The following is a 21,367-nucleotide window of genomic DNA, read 5'->3' on the forward strand; positions in this document are numbered from 1 at the left end:
AAACTATGAATAGTTGATTTAGAAAAACAGGGAAAGATTTGTACTTATGAAGGAAGATATAGTTCCTCTATTATAGATAGGGCAAGGAATTAGACATACACAGTGCTATGAAGTTTCTCTAGCAGATTTCCCTTAAAATGAGTCTGAGGTCTCTGGATCCCCAGTAGGGGATTTGAGTTGTTAACCAAGTAAAAATTCTAGCCCTAAACTAAAGAATGATTTCTGTCAGAGACTCAGGTCTGAAAGACCAGAAAGACAATTACAAAAACAGAATTAAGCCTGAAGGCACCAAAAAAAAGAGACAAAGAATTTTGCTCCACTGTTTTTCCAGAAAGAAAGAATGAGTTGGGGATATATTCTAAGAAATGAATTAATTTTAAAACATACTTATTAAGTTCTTAAGATGTCAATAGTCAATAAGCATCTTAGTGCCCACTTATATGGACAGGAACTATGCTAAATGTTAAGGATACAAGAAAGGCAAAAGAGGATCTCTTTCAAGAAACTTACATTCTATTTAGAGGGCCATAACATAAAAGAAAGTGATGGCCATGGAGATACATTTTGGTTGGGAAAGTTTCAACGATGGTGATTGGAGACTTATAACCCCATAAGGGATTCAGCAAAGATAGTGTGAGCCATGGACAGATTTATAGGAGAAATTTAACCTTGGGCATTTGACATAACTTGGATTTCTTGGCTGGACATGGTAAAATAGGGCTACTCACAATCTCCACAAAAGGTGTGACCATGAGGCTGAACTGATTCATATCAGTGCCCTTTCCTAACTGCTCCAGAGAGCAATTCCATCAATATTTTCTTTTTTCTCTTCCAACTACACTCAGGACCTCATCATTTTTTTTCCTTCCTTTTTCCCGCTTTCTTTTTTCTTCCTCCCTTCCTTTTTCTTTTCTTTTTTCTTTCTTTCTTTTTTCCTCTTCTTCCTCCTCCTTTTCTTCCTCTTCCTCCTTTTCCTTCTCTTCTTTCTTCTTTTTCTTCTTCTCCCTCCATCTCTACCTACCTCCTAGGCACAGTATCCCATATACAGTATGGATTCACAAGATCTATTTGAGTCCTTCAGTCAGATTGTTTTCTCTCTCTGAACTTCACTCTAAAAGGAGAGGATTAGATTAGGTGATCCAAAGATCAACCTATTTAAAACTTCAACATTCTGTGACCCTTTGAAATGGTGCTGCTGATAATGGTGGCAGATAATGATCCTTTGTGTAGCTTCCAGTTTGAAAGAACATTTATGTATGGGGTAAACTCAATGAAGATTTCTCATAAGAATGTGGCCCTTAATTGTGACTTGAAACTTTGCAAAAACAAGTTGAGCTATAGCTTAAAAGCTTCAGATCTTTGATTGTCTTGGATGACCATTTTCCTCTCCAGTTTTCCACCACCTCTTAATTAGCACTTAAGTACTTCTTTTAAAGGTGATGATAGAATTCAGGTAACAGAATATTTGTTAGAGCAGTACTCTAGGAAAATTTAAATTGAGTTTGTTATTTACTAATATTCTTTTGTTTCTGAGATAAATTTCAGTATTTAGAGAGTTAGCTTGGACATCCCTAGATAATGGGAGAAAATAGTGGGGTGCTTCTGCAACCAAGGTCTATTTAATCTTGTGTCTTGCAATTTGTGCTTTGTACTCTTTACTGATAATACCTGATAATACTTATAAAACCTCCCAACTCTGTTGGGAGTTATCCTTTCTCCTGAGATCATAATAAATCTTTTTGCCTTTTCTTTACCTAGAAAGTCTCTGATTGTTTTTTATAGTGTCTCACACATTTGTGAATTCAAGAACTGCTGGGTAGACCTTATAAATTAGGCAGGTTGGGGAGAGAGAATTGCCATTTGTCACTCCTCAATCAACAATCTCTCCATTTGTCTTCCACTAAAGTTAATGGAATGACTGCCAGCTATTCAAATATGTATATGTTTCTCTGAATGATTTTCTAGGGAACTGGGGCCTTTTGCCCCAGGTGTCTAAACTAAGGCATCCAGACATCAGAGTCATGGTGACTACATCTGTTGTGCTCAACCATCAGGTCTTCCCCTAATCATTTCTGGGTCCGTCTTTAGGTAATTACAACCCAGTAGACCAAGACTACCACCCAACATCACATTGTTATCAATCTCATTCCATGTCACAAGTAACAAAGGCTTCTAAGAACATCAAGTAAAGAGATTCTAGATATCCTACCCAAAGAATGTTAGCTTGTTGCCAAGGTATCCCTTCAACCACAGAGCCGAACAGGCTCTTTGGAGTGAAAGCCGTGAGTTCATTTAGAGTGACCTATGTTTCTTTGGAACAGCAGCCTCTGGTCTGTCTTAGCCATTTAATGGGCCTTGGCTCTAGAAAGGTATCACGATTTAACAATCTTGATCTGTTTTCAGAGTGGCCAGAAGAAAAGCTCAAGCTAGGATTCCCATCTGCTTTCTGGATTGTCCTCAGGTATTTTTTTTTAAAACTTCCTAACTATTAAAACCGTTTTGGGAATTATTTAAATGCAGTTCAGTGGCTGATACAGAGGGAAAGATTTTATTCCAGTGGAAGAGAAGGTGAAATAGTTTCATCATAAGAGGGTAAGAGGTAATATCCATTAAAATCCACCTTTAGAAAGAACATATTTTAGTGGAAAGTGAGTACATTTGAGGGAAAGGGAATTTATCCTGAGGGAAGAATATTTCATACCCATTTTTGGTACAAGATGTACTTTGTTTTTACATTCCTAAGGATTCCAAGAGTTATCTACTTATCAAATTAAATTATAAAGAATTACATTATACATGAAGGGAAGAAGCAATGTGGAAAATCCTCATTGCACAAATATTTGGTTGTAATCCAAAAGGCAGTTTAAGAGTAAGTTATTTGAAATATAGAATGTATTTTCCTATAGAAAGAACATCATAAATGGTGATTAGATTCCCAGGCCAATCTACAAAATTTTTGCTTACAAGAAATTTGAATTTGTGCTATTTAAAGTATAATTAATCACCATTTCTGACACCATTTCTACAGGGAAATGAATTTGAAATTTCATCACAACCCTCTCCTTCCAAACCTGCATGCACATATCTGTCCCACCTCTTACAATGTTAGCAAGAACTTTTAGCACAGCAGAGAGGAAATATACTTTTTTGAGGAGAGAAGAAAAAGTAGCATATGTACTTCTGGGCACTAATAACTTATTAAATTCTCCATGTTTGCATAAGAGAAGATTCTTCTAAGTCAATTACTCCCTAAGTGTTTTGAATTGTGAATCAATATGCAGTTTCAGGCAGGGACAAAAAAGTAGGGAAAGTCATGAAAAACTCCTTTGGTATCTCAAGTTCATACATACATATGGACTAGCTCATAAAATAGAGACTACAACTACCACTTTCTAACAACTTCCATTTAATGGCTAATCTTCCTAAAATATCAAGTTAAAAGAAAGATGTTACAGATGTATCATCCCTCCCCTTTAGTCTTATTCCCCCAATCCACATTTGTATTGATAGGTTGGGTCCCCCATAGGGGAAACTGCTACTTCAGGTTCTCAGGGTGACTCCTGATACTGTGCTTGATAAAGTCCTAATAGTGTGCTTCCCATTTAACTCTCTTGCAAAAAAAAGAGTTGGTGGGAATCAGGGAGCCCTCCCCAGATCCTGTGTTTAAGAAGGAGACATTTCTTTATTTTTCATTCAGCTGCACACCTCTGGACTTCATCTGCTCTTGAACCTCATCAATCTGTAAGACAAAATCAACTCATATCTCGTAGGTACTCCCTGAAAGTAGACAATGAAGGGCTCCTCCCAGATCCCCCATGTAAAGGAGATCACTCTGGATAACCAGCTCTTCATTCCTCTGGACTTCATCATACCTTCACAGGATACCCCTTCCCAGTCCTCACCCTCAATTTTAAGGTTTTTTTTTGTTTTTTACACACTGCCTTCCTCCATTAGGAGCTCCTCATGAATAGGGACTGTCTTTTGCTTTTGAAACTAGAGTTTCAAAACCAGTACTTAGTGCCTAGCACATAGTACCCATTTAATATTTATTGACTGACTGATGGAAGTATGGGTACAAATAAAACACAGTTATAGTGAGGGGCATTAAATCTGTTTGTCCCTCTGTCTCTGTCTCTCTATCTGTATCTATCTCTGTCTCTCTCTGCCACTCTCTGTCTCTGTCTTTCTCTTTGTGTCTTTTTTTTTCCCAAATAGACTTTTTTTAAAATTAATTTTAAAATTATAACATTTTTTACAACATTATCCCTTGTACTCCCTTCTGTTCTGAATTTTCCCCTCCTTCTCTCCACCTCCTCCCCTGGATGGCAGGCAGTCCCATACATATTAAATATCTTATAGTATATCCTAGGTACAATATATCTGTGCAGAACTGAATTTTGTTGTTGTTGTTGTTGTTGCAAAGGAAGAATTGGATTTGGAAGATAAAAATAACCTGGGGAGAAAAACAAAAAAAAATGCTCACAGTTTACACTCATTTCCCAGTGTTCCTTTTCTTGGTGTAGCTGATTCTGTCCATCATTGATCAATTGGAATTGGATTAGCTCTTTTCTATGTTGAAGATATCCTCTGTGTCTTTCTTTATCCCTGTGTCTTCCTTCGTCTGTGTGTCTCTTATCTGTCTCTGTTTCTCTTTGTCTCTCTGTTACTCTGTCTCTGTCTTTTTCTCTGTGTCTTCTTTCTCTCTCTCTCTCTCTCTCTCTCTCTCTCTCTCTCTCTCTCTCTCTCTTTCTCTCTCTCTCTCTTTCTCTCTCTCTCTCTCTCTCTCTCTCTCTTTCTCTCTCTCTCTCTCTCTCTCTCTCTCTCTCTCTCTCTCTCTCTCTCTCTCTCTCTCTCTCTCTCTCTCTCTCTCTCTCTCTCTCTCTCTCTCTCTCTCTCTCTCTCTTTCTCTCTCTCTCTTTCTCTCTGGACTAAGTAATTTGCTCAAGATCACACAGCTATTAAATGTCTGAGGCCATATTTGAATTTAGTCTTGCTGCCTTCTGCCACCTAGCTGCCCTGTCTTTCTACAATGACCCATCCCCCAAAAAATATTTGGGTACTATTTTTACTCTCAATGGCCTTTGATAACTATATTGATATGCTGAGAAGCAGAATCATTCCTGGAATTACCCCAATTTCCCCATGGAGATGGTTTATTATAATATAACTTCACATAATGCTATGTGTCTCAAAAATTAAGAAATGCATCTAATATTTATTTATTATTATATAGCTCTTTAAATTTAACAAAGCACTTGACATATATTGCCTGATATTTATCCTCACAATAGCCCTGTGAGAAGGTAGGTGCTAAGATTATCTCCATTTTTACAAATAAGGAACCTAAGGCAGACAGTAAACAATTTGCCCAGCAAATACCAATCATTTAGCCAGAAACTCTGAGGGTCTTCCCTTCCCAGATTTATTTATTTATTTAGATTTTTTTATTGGGGGGGCCTAGATGAAAGGAGGTTCTTTGCCTCAATTGCTACTTAGCCTCCTTAACCACTGAATGGGTGTAGCCTTGATCAAATTGAGACCTGTTGAAGACCTGAGCTTAAAAAGGTCAAGGTCTCCCATTGCATCCAGGGCCATCTCTAGTCCTTCTGATCAGTATCTGGCCACTGGATCCAGATGGCTCCGGAGGGGAAAGTGAGGCAGGTGACCTTGCACAACCCTCACCTCACTGAAATCCAATTCACTTGCATGTCATGGCTTTAGCTCCCTGATTTCGTGGTTCTCTTCAAAACAAGGAAAAACAACAATATAGTTAATGACTGAGAGCCTGGAACTGAATTTGAACTCAGGTGTGCCGACTTCAGGTTTCAGCACATTATCTTTGGTGCTACCTGCCTGGAGATAAGCATATTTTAATGACCTAGAAATTTGCCTGATTTAAAACTCATTAAAAGCCCATGAAGGCTAGATTTGGGGGAAAAAATAGATTCTCATCAAAGATATGCTTAACATTTATCCTGCTAAGTGTATTTTCTTAAAGAAGGAAAGAATATGTCAAAAACTTGCAAAGTCAGGGTCAAATTGCAAAAATTTGCAGAAAAAAAAAAAAGAGCATATGTAACATTAAATGTTTTTGAATATGTGAAAACTAGGATTTGTTATATACAAGTTGATTGATGTAATTATTCACTTTGTTCCAGTTTTTTTTCTTTTTTAAACATTGTAAAGCAGGTAAAACAATTAAAAAGTATACATCTGACTCCAGATTCTCTCAGCCCCAGTTTTATATCACACTTCACAACCCATCCAGCCCAGTCCCTAGGCCATTTTACTATTTGCTCCACCCTTGTTCTGTTTCTGCTCACCTGGACCCAGGTCTTAATCAGACCTGCAGGAACCAAGTCCTAGTTCTGGAGGAATTAAGCCATTCAACTTTAAAGTTCCTGACCTGTGGTGAGTGGAATGAATGCAAATTCACTTAGTTTATACTATCCAGTTGGCCCTTGATTTAGATCATGCTTTTTCTCTCACGCAGTTATCTGGCTGACTGACCATCACTGTGCTTCGGGCCATTCACTTTCCATGGCTTGCTCTGGGAATAGCAATCAAAGCAATGATATCAAGAAATTGATCAATAGACAGATCCACTAATCATCTATCTCTGTGACTTCTTGGACCAAAATTCCATTGTCCACTTTGCACTATGTTTTTTGAGATGTACTCTTTTCTTAAAATTGTAGGCCCTTGAGGACAAAAGCTCTCTCATTTTTGTTTTTGCATTCCCAGGTCTTTGCACAGTGTCTGGCCAAGAATAAATGATTTTAAAAAGTGTTTTTTTTTTTTTTTTCATTCAATCAAGTTCCAGATTTTTCTTCAGGCTTGAGCCTCCTTTTTCTTATCTTTCTTCTTTCTCTAGGGCTCTTCAGTCACCAAGGACCACCAAAATTTCCTTGACCTTTGTCTCCATTAAAGCTTGCTCTCAAAGGAACTGATTAACTGCTTAATGGGTCCATGTACCTAGGAAGAGGATTATAAATGGAAGCTGCGTCAAAAGTCAAAGATCACCACTTCAAACAGTATAAAAAAACTTCACGATCTGAAGATAATGCTTTCATTTGAATTTAAACCTTCCTGTCTACATCTTGACTTTACTTGATATTAGTGTTGAGCAATCAGAGTTAAGTAACTACCTCTTCTGCTAAATAAATCTACTTTTTGTCAAAAACTAGTATGTATCTGAGGTCACAGTTGAACTCAGGTTCTCCTGACTCCAGGGCCAGTGCTCTATTCATTGGGCTACCTAGCTGCTTGCTCTGCTTGCTTCTTACAGTCTGAAGTTCAGTCCTTTTATGAACTTCAGCTGCTTTCACAGTTCAGTCTGTGAACATGCAATGCTTCAGTGTTTGAAGAGTAATGTAATCAACGGAGCTCATCATTCACCATCCTCCTGGTCTGATCTCTGCAAGCTCTTGACTTGAGTTTGGGTCTTTTGGCTGGTGTGTGATTGAGTTTCAGTGGATTGCCACTGGATTCCATCACTATTGGCTCACTGGGAGGTCTTAGTTTCAGAATGATTGTTCTTAGTCTTCTACCCTGATAATTCCATGCTCAGGGCTAAAGGTTAGAACTGAGCTGCCACTCTGCTCCTGGACTCAGAGCCAATCAGCTAAATTTCTGGAACTTGATCTTTGCTCGATGCACAGGAGGGGGAGGGATCCTGGGGCTCTTTCTCCTTTCTCACTAAACTCCTCTCCACCCCGGATCTGTGAATCTGAGCTTGGATAATGGGCGACAGAGCTACCAGATGGCATGTGTTTCTGCTCCCAATCAGGGGGTCTAGGTGCTGTCTCAAGTTCCTTTGCTAGAATGTTCCCCATCCCAACCCCAATCTGATTAACTCTCCTAAGAAGAATTCACTTTGGTCCATTTTCTTGGTTGTTTTGGACTCGTTATGGAGGAACTATGGAGGAACTTCAAGAATAGTCACTTAAACCTCACTTGACCTCAGTTTTCTCATCTAAAAAAAGGGGATAATAACATTACCAACCTCAGAGAATTATTGTGTCAATCCACATAAAGTACTTTGTAAAACTTGAAAGATCTTTGTAAATGATTGCTCTTGGCTATGTAAATCATAATCAAATTCCTCTTGTATTTTTTTTTTTTAAGTTTTGTGGAGGGTTTTGTTTTTGTTTTGTTGTTGTTGTATTGTTTTGTTTTTGCAGTGATCAAAACCCACCCTATCTGTGAGGTGAGACTTGAATATTGAAAAATCATGCATAATTCATTCTGAGAGAACATCATTATTAAGATATGGTATGCTGTAGATTTGTGTTTCTTTGCAATCAGACACATTTTTCTACCACATCACTCTGATGAGATGATGAGGATGACCTCTAACATAGAGCAGGGTTTCTATATTATGTGTGTAATCTAAAAAAAAATAGGATATATGAATAGTGTCAAATAAAATATGAATTCTGACATGCTTTTAGGACAGCTTTCTATTGTGATATAGAAGCAGCACCATGAAAGCATTGATAAACCTTTCCTATGAAAAATGAGGAGGGATCAGCAACTTGTATCTCTAGTTCCAATACAATCATCACAAAGGCCACTCGGGCAAATTTGTGATTATCCAAATAAGCTATACTTTTCTCTTTTTTAAAATTTATTTTCATAGTAGCTTTTTACTTTCAAAATGCATTTAAAGATAGTTTGATAGTTTTCTTTTTCTTTTTTTTCCCTGAGGCTGGGGTTAAGTGACTTGCCCAGGGTCACACAGCTAGGAAGTGTTAAGTGTCTGAGACCAGATTTGAACTCAGATCCTCCTGAATTCAAGACTGGTGCTCTATCCACTGCACCACCTAGCTGCCCCTAAAAATAGTTTTCAAGCTTCACCCTTGCAAAATCTTGTGTTCCAAGTTTTTCTCCCTCCCTTTCCCCCTTTCCTCCTATCTTAGACAGCAAGCAAACATGTGCAATTCTTCTAAGCATATTTCCACATTTATCATATTTAAGCTATACTCTTAAATGAAATGGGCCAAAGTGATCATTTAACAAGTAAATAAGTAAGAGGCAGGGTACTTTAGTGGAAAGAACATCAGACTTGTGGTTAGAAAGCCTGGACTTGAGTTCTGGTGCTGCTGTTTACTAGTTGAGTAACCTAAGATAAATTACTTACCTGGACCTCCATTTACTCATCTCTGTGGGTAGATAAGGCTTCATGACCTTTCAAGTCAGAATTTGTGTGAATTCACAGGACCATAAGTCTAGTAAGATTAAGGAAACCTCAGAAACCTCTTTATTTTCCAGGCAATGATATTGAGATCCAGAGAGAAGTCAAATAATGTATTCAAAGTCACAGATAATATCCATCAGAGGCCGGATTTGAACATGAGCCCTTTTTTCTTTAGAGATGGTGTTCGTCCCACTAGACTATTTCCTTTCTGATTCTGTAACACTAAAATAACTAGATCTGCAAAGCATGCTTTAAAGATACACATTGCAAATATTTATGCTTTCTCTCCAAATATCCAAATTTCCCAGGAAAAATTTTCCTATTATTCTAGATTTCCCTGAAATTTTGCTTCTCAGATAAGTACTATCAATGAAATTGCCAGAGAGGTAAGTGAGACTATAACTTTTCTGTGCTACAAAATATGGAGTCAGTCATCAAACTGGAAAAGAAGAATAATGACAGAAATAGAAAAAAAAAGAATAAGGATGTATCATATATCTTCTAGTTAAGATGACGATATTCTTCTATTATTTCAGTGTCTGACCCATCCAGTGTGGAAGTCCTTTTCCAGTGGGGCTCATCTGGGGTGTGTGGCCCCGGAAGTTTGGTGGTGACTTGGAGAGAGACAAAAAGACAAACATGAATATCAATTTCAGATCCCAGATTGACCCATTACTTGGTCATGATACTTCTTTGACGACCAGAAATGCAAATTGTTTTTTAGTCAGACACACTCCTCATCCCCGGAGAGTCTGTCACATTAAAGGTAAGGTGACTTAGTGCCAAGGAATCTGTCTACAAACTGCTCATTTCAGCTGCTTAATAATCCTGAGAGCAAAACTATCTTTTACTGTTGCTATTGTTTGTCCTTTGTTCTCAAAAAGGACGTTAGGAAGGCAATGTCTTGACTTGCAGGTGAATTACATTTAAGTGAAGCAGGGATGTGCAAAGTCACCAGCTTCATTCTCTCCTCTGGCTATCTGGGTCTAGTGTCAAGATATAGATCAGAACATTTAGAGGTGGCCCTAGATCCAGAAGGATACCCTGTTCTTTTTAAGCTAAGATATTTACTGCAGATGACCTTTCCAAGAGATTTAGCCAAAAGGGAGAAGGTATACCGAATGATAACTATTGGCGATGGAGGGATAAAAACACCTTGAGTGAACTTTTTTTTTGAGGATAAGGGAGACATGAGTGTGTTTGTAGGCACTAGGTGTAATGCCGGAAAAAGTGAGCAAGATAGAGATTAGAAACTATTTAATAGTTTATTAAATGAAGAGATATGCTGGGATCAAATGGATCCATGTTTGGTCCCAGGGCTGAATGAGAATATTGTCTCAAAGAATCCAGCAAACAGAGTTCTCAATGACATATATACATATGGCTCAGAAGGAGGGAGCAAGAGAGAACATTTTGTCATCCTTTAACAAGGTATAGTTTCAAGAGTATTGATTTGCAGTTTCCACACCTGAATTTAATTTCTGGTTCTATCTGGTTTTACCATTCATTCCCTGTATGACTCTGGAGAAGTCACTTCACCTATACAGGGTTCAATTTTCTCTACTAGAAAATAAAGGTGTTAGAATGATCTCTAAGCTGAGTCTGTGATTTTTTTTCTTGAAAGGCAATCAAAATTAAGTGACTTGCCCAGTGCTTTATCTATTACACTACCTAGCTGCCATGCCTTCCACCCTCACCCCAAGCCTGTGGCTTGTGATCTCCCTAGGAAAGGAAGATTTCAGGTGCATCTTAGAATTCTTCAAGAATAAAACTATGAGGATATTGCTGCTTGACTTAGAAATGCAGTTTTCTTCTTAAGATGTCTACCCTTTTAAGTCTAAAAATAACAATGTGCCAAATTTTCATTTAGAATGTGTTGACAGATTAGTTTTAAGATTGAGAGCAGATGCTGTGTAATATTTATCTTTGTGCCTCTAGAATCTAGCACAACTCAGGCAAATAGTAATTGTTTAATAAATATTTGTTGATTGATTGACAGAGATTAGTTGGCTGTTTGATTTTAAGTATTCTTCAAGCTTCCCTATTTGCATTAGTTAGTGTATGTAGTTGTTTAAATATTTTCGTATAGACCTGATGGTAAAATGTATTTCTTTTATCTGAGATGATCCCCAGGTAAGTTTAGAGAGAGAATTATCATAAAGTTTACCACCAAGTGATGACATATTTCATCCATAGAACCTCATTAAGAGTATCAACTGAAATATAAAATGGATGCAGTCTGTATTGGTGGAAAAAAGAAATCCAGTTTGCAAGAGTTACATGACCCAATAGATTGAGTTCTTGATAAGGAGTCAGGAAAACCTGAGATTAAATACTACCTCAGACACTTATTATATGATGTAACCTCTGTGGACTTCAGTTTTTTCAGCTTTTTTACAATGGGAATAATAACAACCCATTTCTCATGAGCTGTTGTGAAGAAAAAAAAAAGATTGCTAAAGCACTTTTGGAAACTATCATCATCATTATTAATTACAATTATAATTACTTAAGCCTACGTCCTTTTTTGGATGGAATATTAATAAGTCATTGTCCCCATAGAGGAAACCTGAAAATTTGCATCTTAATAAGTTAGAGATTTGTTTTTTCTTTCTACTAATCCAGGTTTAAACAATATACCCATCTGTGCTGTGAATGATGAGAGTTTCTTTAAAGCATTGTATGATGCTAGCCAGTTGGCCAGCCCAGATAAGGACACACCAGCAATCAACAAGGTCGCCTCAGCCAACAACATCAGATCTTTCCATAACCCAGGATCAAACAAAATGAAACCGCTCCCTCGGCCTAATTCTGGTATGTCATGAAAGACTTGATGACATGGTGGATGATAGAATTAAAAATTTTTTAAAAATCAAATCATGTTTTTTGACATTTTGCCAGGTTACAAATGAAACTTTTTAGGGTTTTATGAGTATTATCCTTTTTCTGTTAGGTTAAGATTCAATATATTCTGCATTGGCTAAGTCCCCATTCCACAGGAAATATTCTTCAGCTACTACTAATAGAATATACTTTTTGAATAAAACATAAATTTTCATATTACTTTAGGACTTTAGGCATAGACTTAGAAAATCTTGCATTACTTCTAATCTCCAGTGAATCATGTGAGTAGAATTTCAGTAGAGGAAATTGATAATATCTTAGGATTTTGACAATATGATATTTCTGGGTTGATTTCAGCTTTTAAAATCTTTTATTTTCCAATGTATTTGAAGCAGCTAGTTTATTTTGCATTTGTTTGAAACTTTCCCTAGTACTGAAAGGCAAAACTTATTTTAAAGTTTCTGCACAACCTTTTCCTTCCTGAAATACATTTAATTCCACAAGAGTTTTTGAAACACTTATTGTATCCCTGGCACTGTGCTGGGTCTTCAAGGTCACAACATTTTACCAGGGTTATGAAGTATGGGGTGTATGGAGAGCTTATCATGCATACAATTAAACAAATATAAAATATGTACCAAAAAATGATGGGAGAGGGAGTACAAATACCTAAGAGAATTAAGAACAAGCCATTGAAGTAAGTAGTGCTTGAATTGAGTCTTAAAGGGAGCTATGGATTCCCAGAAAAAGAAACAGGGATGCTTGGGGAATAGCTTGTATGTAAGCATAGAAGCAGGAGATAGAATGTCACATTTAGTAATCAACAATTTGGCCCACTTGGCTAGAATTTTGAGTTGAGGGAATGAAATGTCTATACAGATAAAATAAAGTTCGATTATAAAAGGTTTTAAATGCTGAAGCAAGAAAGCAGCACGCCCAATACCACAATGATGATGGAAAATAATTACCAAAAATCAAAGGTTTAAGTGGCAAAATTATAAAGAATAAGCATAAATCAAAAGAAAAGATAGAAGGTGTCATTACTTAATTCCTTGGCAATAGTGAGTAGTTTACTAGTTTTTGTATGTTGTACTTGTTTTCACACTTATTTTTGATATATTAATTAATTTGTGCTGATTTTTCATCTTTTTTTTGTCTTTAAAAACACTATTATATTGGATAGTTTTCTGAAAGTAGGGAAAAGAAGGGATATTGGGAGAAATTATGGTAATATAAATAACAAAATAAGTAAATTTTATTTCTTAAAAAATAAAAATAAAATTTAAAAAAGTAGTTGAGGACTTGAGTTAGGTGGTGATCTTGTGAGTAGGGACAAAGAGGCAAATGTAAAAAATAATGTAGAAACAGAATTGTGCATAGCTATGGAGAATAAGGAATAATGAAGAATCAAAGACAATTCCAAGTTTCTTAACAGGTTGACTAAAGCAATAGTGGTGTCCTTGTCATAAGAAGGAAGCTAAAATAAGAGTGAATTTAGATGGAAAAATAATGAGTTCTGGGTTTGAGATACACTGAGTTTAAAATATTTATGAGAATTTTAAATGTTTATGGGAAATACCCAACAAGCACTTTAGAGATGTGGCACTAGAGCTCAGGAGACATGAGGGAAAGATAAAAAGATTTGGGAGTCAGTCAACTGTTTAGGAATGTTAATCAATTATAAAGGGCTGAAAAGTTTGCCAAAAGAATGTAGAGACAAAATAAAAAAGAATACATCTCAGAGTCCTGGGGTACCCCAATACAATAAAAATGGTATATTGATAATGGAACAGTATATGCAGGCTTTCAGTTAGAAGTATACCCATACCAATCTACCCATGTACATTGGACAAAGTAATTAAGCTTCCCAGACTTTGTAAAGTGAAAGGATTGAGCTTGATCACAGCTTCTTAAATTGTGAGTTTAAACCTACATGGGGTCACATAATGAATGTTGGAGTCATTAAATTATGATTTGTTATCAGTAAATATTTGATTTGTATGTGTATTTTATATATCTATATACCTGAGGTTGCATAAAACTTTCTCAGGTATATAGGGATTGAGAATGGAAAAAGTTTAAGAGTCCTGGACTAAATCATCTCTAAGGTCCCCTTCAACCCAGCATCTATGATGTTATATAAAGAATATTGAGCCGCCAGACAGTAGGGAACAGTATCATGGAAATCCAAGGAGAGAGTATCTAGGAGAGGATAATCAATAGTAGCAAAAGTAAGATAAGAAAAGCTAAGAAGTCAGAAAAGACCACTGGATTTAGTACTTGTTGAACTCAGAGCAGTTGTGTATTTGGAAGCCAATTGTATCCTCTGGCAGAATACAAAAGGTAAACACCTCAATGTGGACTCATGAGCTGTAGTTTTTAAAAATCTTGAATCTTGGAGAAATTGTCTATTAAGGGGGTTCCACCTTGAGTGTTGAGTAGAAGCCCAAGGTGCTACTTGTTTGTTTTTAATTTTCTGTTTGGTTACAACATAGAAAAGAAAAACAGAAAAGGAAAATAAAACAAAACAAAATAGAACAGAAGGATTCAATATATATTTAACAATAAGTTTCCAGTTGAAGAAAAGATACATAATAGTAGAAGAAATTGTATTCGCGAGTATCCAATTTTTCTTTGCTTCCTTGTAAATTGTTCTTTTGATGTTTGTTGAGCTTCTTTTTTACTTTATTCTTTTTTCCCCTCTTTTATACCTTCTGCTGTCCCCTAAGCAGGCTATATTTAAGCACAGATATATTTAATAAATACATACATTCACACACATATATACATTCACACCCATTCACAGACCCACACACATATACATATACACACATATCTACATATACTCAGACACACATATATGAGCATTTACCTATATGTAAACATGTATCTAAAATAATATTAGCATAATTGACATATAATGTTGATTTCTTGATTGAATCTTAGAGTTCAACTTTGTCTAAGATCATTGTTTATTAGCCATACTTTTTTTTCCTAACAAATTTGGCTTCTGATCTATATTGTAGCATTTGTGTATATCTCTTCTTTCCTATTCCTGCTAATTCTTCTACTTTAATTCTTTTTCTTAACTTGCCTTACTATTACCTAATCTCTTCCCACATAGATTCCTCTTTTATCTTCTTCCCCCACTCTTTAGTTCCTCTTCCAATCTCCCTTCCTCCTTATTTCTCTATAGATTTTGGAGGGTGCTATAGACTTCATGGTACACATGTAGTGTTGCCTATTTGACCCATTCCCAATGTGAATAGATTTTTTGAGTTCTCCTCCCCTTTCTAATGCTTCTGCATCTATTCTTCCTCTGTGCCTCATTTGTATAAACCTTTCTTTTGAGCTACCCAATTACCGACATTAATCTTAAACATTTGGATACATTTCTATGTAAAAAAATACGATTTGTCCATATTAACTTCTTGAAATTAATCTTGGATATATTAGCTTTTATATGTTAAATTTTCTATTAAGTTCAGGTATGGTTAAAAGAAAATCCTGAAAATTTTTTTTTCATTCAACATTATGGATAATTTTGCTGGATATGATATTTTTTACTTCAGGCCTAGTTCTTTTCATTGTTGGTAGATATGATTCCAGGACCATTTTTATTGTGGCTGCTGATAAGTTCTGTATAATTCTAATTGTAGCTCCAGCATATTTGAATTGTTTTTTTTTTTTCTTATTTTTTGCAAAATTTCCTCTTTGATCTAAGGATTTCAAAATTTGGCAATAATATTCTGATGTTTTTCTACAAAGAATCTTGTTGAAGTGATAATCAGTGGATTTTTTTTTTTTTTTTCTATTTCTCCTTTCCCCTTCATGTTCTATCATTCCAGGATAATTTTGTTACATTATTTCTTGCATTATTGTGTCAAGGTTATTTTTCTTGTCACAGCTTTCAGGTAATCCAATTATTCTCATATTTTCTCTTTCTGATCTGTTCTTCAGATGTTCTTTTTCTTATGTTTAACGTTCTGTTCTATTTTTTTTTCATTCTTTACATTGTTTTGTTATTTCTTGATCTCGATAGCTCCCCTTGCCCAATTCTAATTTTCAGAGTTATTTTCATCTTTAAGACTCTATATCTCTTTTTCTAGTTCTATAAGGTTTTTTTCATAATCTTGTTTTTCGTGGATGGTTTTCATTTTTTTTTGTTTGTTTTTCTTCGATGTCTCTCATTTGGATTTTAAAAATCTTTTTTGAGTTCTATAAATTCTCTCTGAGCAGAGAGTCATTTAATGTACTTTTTGGGGTAGAAGAAGCTTTTTTTACATCAATGTCCTCCTCTGATAATGAACCCTGGTCTTCCTTATTCCCATAAGTTAATACAGTTGGATACTTTCTTCTTTGCCAATTCCTTTTTTTAAATAAGAAGTATTACTGTAATGTTTTTAAACATTGAATAAGGGGATGGTGCTTTTTAAAATTTAGCTCTCCCCTCTGATCTGGAGCTCCAAACCAAGAGCTTCCCCTTCCTTCAAGTGTCCACAGCCAATAGTGTCTCTGTCCCACTGCTTCTGCACTTACAGAGTATACTGGTTCCTTCTCACTCTGCAGCACCTCGGCAGTATAGCTGGGCCTAGCTTCCTAATCAGAGGTTTTCTTTGTCTTCCTGGACTCAGGTCCCAGACTCTGCATGTGGTCCCAGAGGTGAAAGTTTCTGTAGTTCCGCTGAGGCTCCAGCCACATTCAAATCATCCCAGGGGTTCTCATTCAGTGTTTCTGTGAAGTTCACACTAGTTAATCCTGTCCTGGAACTTTCTTTGGATCTTCTTGGGCTGCAGCAAGAAAACTCTGTTCTACTTCAAATTATTTTGATGTTTCACCAGTCTGTGTTTGCCCTGAGGCACAAATTAGTTCTATTTGTGAGGGAAACCTAGAGAACTTGAAATTTGCTGACCTATTCTGCCATCTTTCCAGAATCCTCCCTCCCAAGGTGCTACTTATGGGGATCCATTATAACCAGAGCAACTGGGTATTTGATTCTGTAGTTCATCTGTGAAGGTATGGAGACAGATAAGAGCAAAATCCCCTTACGGTTTGACCTAAATCTGTTTTTGTCCTTAATTCAATTTCAGAACCCTGTAAGCAAACAGAGGACTTCTTTGATGATCTCAGTGATGGCGCTTTAACGATTAAAAAGGCAAGAAACTATTACCAGCTATCTATGTTCAGTTATCTGTAGATTATTAGTCTTTCATTTTCTCTAACATACTTTTCTTAATACTTAATAAGGAACAAATGACTGTTAATTGTGATTAATAATAGTAACAAAATTAACTTATTTTTACATGCTTAATCCTTTTATAAATATACTCATTCAAGTCCACATAACTAATTAGCTTAAGAACCCAAATTTCCTAACTTCTAGCATAGTACTCTTGTCACCAAACTACTATAGAAATGGAGGCATAGAGGGAATACTCCCAAGCCCTCATTTCTATGAAAAATAATGTATCTATCTAACTATATTTTATAGGACAGCACTTGTTGCCTTATATAAATAATCAGCTAAGCATAAGAATTGTCCTCGTAAACCACCCAAAGGATCATATATTTTAAAACTTCATTTAATGAGGTTCTCATCCACAGTATTAAACAGGGAAAATTTGCTCCAAAGACTTCCTCCTCAAATTAATTCAAGACACAGCTATTATCATCCTCCATCTTGGCAAAATAATTATATGATTTGCCCTAGTTCATTGTAGTACCTGATCTTTGGAATTTGGGAAAAGCAAATAAAAATACATATTTTTCTACAGAATACTGCTAAGGCAATATAGCCATTGCATTAGTGGAAAACTAGGGACACATAGAAAGAAGTAAGATAAAATTTATGTTTTGGGGACTGGAGAACAAAGCATCAAAAAGAAAAAGAGAAGCAGCGTGGTGTGTTTGGAAACAATACTAGGTCCAGACTCAGAGGACTTCCATAGTTTGTCTCATAATCTGCAATTCATTATCACCCTAATGATTACTCTCTTTTTAAAAAAAGAAATCTTCCTTCTAATTCATACTGGCTGTGTGATTCCAGCAAGTTCACTTCACCGCTCAATGTTCTATATAATTTTCTACAACTAAAAGTTGAAGAGAAGGTACACAACTGTGTTGGAGAAAGGAGTTTTTTTTCACTTGGGAATTTCCTAAATATGTGAAAACATAGATATAGTCCCCACTTCCTAATTTTCTCCAGAATCACAGCCTATTTTCATGGGTCATAAAGTCATTTGTATGATTAGTATATTCTAGCTACTTTCTACAAATTAATTTGGTGATTTTGGTTTAGTAGGCTCTTGGTGCTTTTAAATAGGAAACATCTGTATTAATAATAGTAATAATTAGCATAATAACAACATTAATAGCTAGCATTTACATAGCACTAAAGTTTGGAAAGCATTGTACAACATTAACTCATCAGTGATTCAAGGTAATTCCAATAGATTTGTGTTGGAAAATGTTATCTGTACTCAGAGAAAGAACTATGGAGACTGAATATGGATCAAACTATAATATTTTCAACTTTTTGTTGTTTTGCTTGCTTGTTTTTATCCTTCCTCATGTTTTTGATTTCCTTTTGATTTGATTTTTCTTGCTCAGCATGACAAGTATGGAAATATATTTAGAAGAATTGCACGTGTTTAACCTATATCAGATTGTTTGCTGTTTTGAGGAGGGGGGAGAGAAAGAGAGGGAGAAAAATTTGGAACATAAGGTTCTGCAAAGGTAAATGGTGAAAACTATCTTTGCATGTATTAAATAAAATATTATTTAAAATTAAAAAAAAAAAAAAACAAATATTAACTCATTTTATCTTCACAATAACCTTGGCAGATAGGTGCTATTATTGTCCTATTTTACAAATGAAGAAACTATGCACAGACAGTGGTCAAATGACTTGCCACAAGTCATACAGCTAAAGTCAAAATCAAGTCCAAATAATGCATCATTCTATCCACCTCAAGACTAGTTATGTGTCTGTATTTGATGGGGGTTGAGGTCCCTTTAAGATTCCTTTCTAATTGCCCAACCCAGGCTGACCTTGATTCACAAATCCTGGTCAAAGGCACTCTTTGAATATCCGGGCCCAGCCCCACTATCAGCTCAGCTTCCCCCAGCCCTCACCAGATCTGAGCTAACTGAAAAGCCCGCCAAGAACTTAGGGGTACCGCCCATCATCTTCTAGGTATAAAAGAAACGAGCTGGAGCCCTCTCTTTGCAGGAGCCCCCCCAGCCAACACATGGTATCCTTCCAGCCATGTAAGGGTTCCTGCCCGCCCAGTGGTCACCTCTGGCCCTGGTGTCTTTCTAACTGAACTTTACTTCCAAATTCCTACAATAAACCTTTTATTTATCAATCTAGGTTTTTGGGCCTGTAAATTCATTTTACAGGGGACACTGCGCCTCATGGGATTATCTATGCGCCGAGAAATGGGGTTCCCCCTTTCCTTTCCCTCATTATATTCACTCATGTATATATCTTTTGTTAGTCATATGTTTTCTGTAGTTTTAGCATGAATGTTAACTGCAGGCAAGATGTCATAATAGCATAGCATTATGTCTCTGATTTAGGAAGAGCTCCGGGGCAGAAGTCATCCTTCAAATTCAAAAGCAAACAAAAGTCTTATGGTCTCTGAACATTCTAAGAAGGAAATGAGAAGCAAGACAATTTGCATACCAAACTATCTGGATCAGGAAATAAAAGTAAGAGCCATATTTAGCATTGTGATTGTAATCAAAGAATGTATAAATAAATCAATTATTCTATCAACAGATCTTTATTAGGTGACTGCTATTGGTTAGGCACTCTACCAGACCCTGAGGATCCAGATATAAATGATAATCTCTGACATCAAGAAGCATGCATTCTAACAGAGTAGATATTTTATGCATTTATTTATACAGGAATATATAAACTAGATAAAAATACATACAAAGTAACTCAGCTTTACTAAGAGGTTTTGTTCAAGTTGCTTTCTTATGTTATTTTTCAGATTTGATTGATTTAATTTTTTAAAAAAAATTTATTTATCTTTAACATTCTTTTCTTTTTAAATGTTGAGTTCTGGATTCTCTCTTTCCCTCCTACTCCTCTGCCCACTGAGAAGGCAAAAAATATGCTATCAATTGTACTGGGGCATCATGTAAAACATTTTCATATTAGCCATATTACAAAAAAAGAAAAAAATAAGGTGACAAAATTATATTTCAATTTGCACTCAGAATTCATCTGTTCTTTCTTTCATCACATAATCATCTTGTTGCTATGTAAAAATTTTTTGGTTCAACTCCACTTAGCATCAGTTCATGTAAGTCTCTCCAGGCCTTTCTGAAATCATCTTTCTGTTCATTTCTTATAGAACAATAATATTCCATCACAATAATATAACACAATTTATTCAGCCTTCTCCAACTGATGGGCATCCACTCAATTTCCAGTTTCTTGCCACTACAAAAAGAGGTGCTTGTTATATATAATTGTAATGGAATATTATTGTGCTATAAGAAATGACAAGTAGGATGACTTCAGAAAACCATGGAAAGACTTACATAAACTGATGCATAGTAGTGAACAAAACCAAGAAAGTATTGTACAATAGTAATAACAATCTTGTATGATAAAGAATTGTGGATGATTTAGCATTCTCAGCAACACAATGATCAATTGTGATGGACTTGGCTCTTTTCAACAATGAGGTGATTCAGGCCACCTCCAATAGACTTATGATGGAGAGAGCCATCTGCATCCAGACAGGGGACCATAGGGGCTGAATGTAGATCACAACATAGTATTTTCACCTTTTTTATTGTTTGCTTGCTTTTTGTTTTCTAATTTTTTTGATCTGATTTTTTTCTTGTACAGCATGATAAATGTGGAATATTTAGAAGAATTGCACATGTTTAACCTGCACATGTTAAATGTTTACTTACTGCCTAGGAAAGGGGGGAAGGGGGGAAGGAGAGAGGAAAATTTGGAACACAAGGTTTTGCAAGGGTGAATGCTGAAAACTATCTTTGTACTTTTAAAAATAAAAAGATATTATAATTTTTAAAAAACCACAATTATATATAACAACTTGTTTAATCATTATTAGCTTAACAATAATTTAAACAGGTATATCTGAATTCAAAACTCAGAACAAATAAAATTACAATTTTAAGAAATTTAGCAAGTTTCACCAATCATATCTTAAGGCAGGATATAGTTATATTTCTGGTTGTAATAATAGACAGTTAAAATTATTTTAAAAAATGATACATTAACTTTAGTACTCATCAAATACATAAAAGGTCTTGCTAAAAAGAAAACCACAA

General features: G+C 35.7%; 1 protein-coding gene across 2 annotated transcripts in view; it reads left to right on the top strand.

The window, feature by feature from the left end:
• Positions 1–2,206: 2,206 nt before the first annotated feature.
• Positions 2,207–21,367, top strand: part of C6H4orf17 (chromosome 6 C4orf17 homolog) — a 33,052-nt gene continuing 13,891 nt past the window's right edge. Inside the window, exons 1-6 of one of the 2 annotated variants that reach the window (XM_074275527.1) lie at positions 2,215–2,282; positions 2,404–2,461; positions 9,736–9,965; positions 11,825–12,013; positions 17,134–17,198; positions 19,625–19,756. In XM_074275527.1, coding sequence (XP_074131628.1) covers positions 9,839–9,965; positions 11,825–12,013; positions 17,134–17,198; positions 19,625–19,756 — 513 coding nt within the window. In that variant the 5' untranslated portion in view covers positions 2,215–2,282; positions 2,404–2,461; positions 9,736–9,838. Of the gene's footprint in view, positions 2,462–9,735; positions 9,966–11,824; positions 12,014–17,133; positions 17,199–19,624; positions 19,757–21,367 lie in introns of both variants that reach the window. The other variant, XM_074275526.1, reaches the window with a different exon arrangement.

Source organism: Sminthopsis crassicaudata, chromosome 6, assembly GCF_048593235.1.
Source record: "Sminthopsis crassicaudata isolate SCR6 chromosome 6, ASM4859323v1, whole genome shotgun sequence".
NCBI classification, from domain to species: domain Eukaryota; kingdom Metazoa; phylum Chordata; class Mammalia; order Dasyuromorphia; family Dasyuridae; genus Sminthopsis; species Sminthopsis crassicaudata.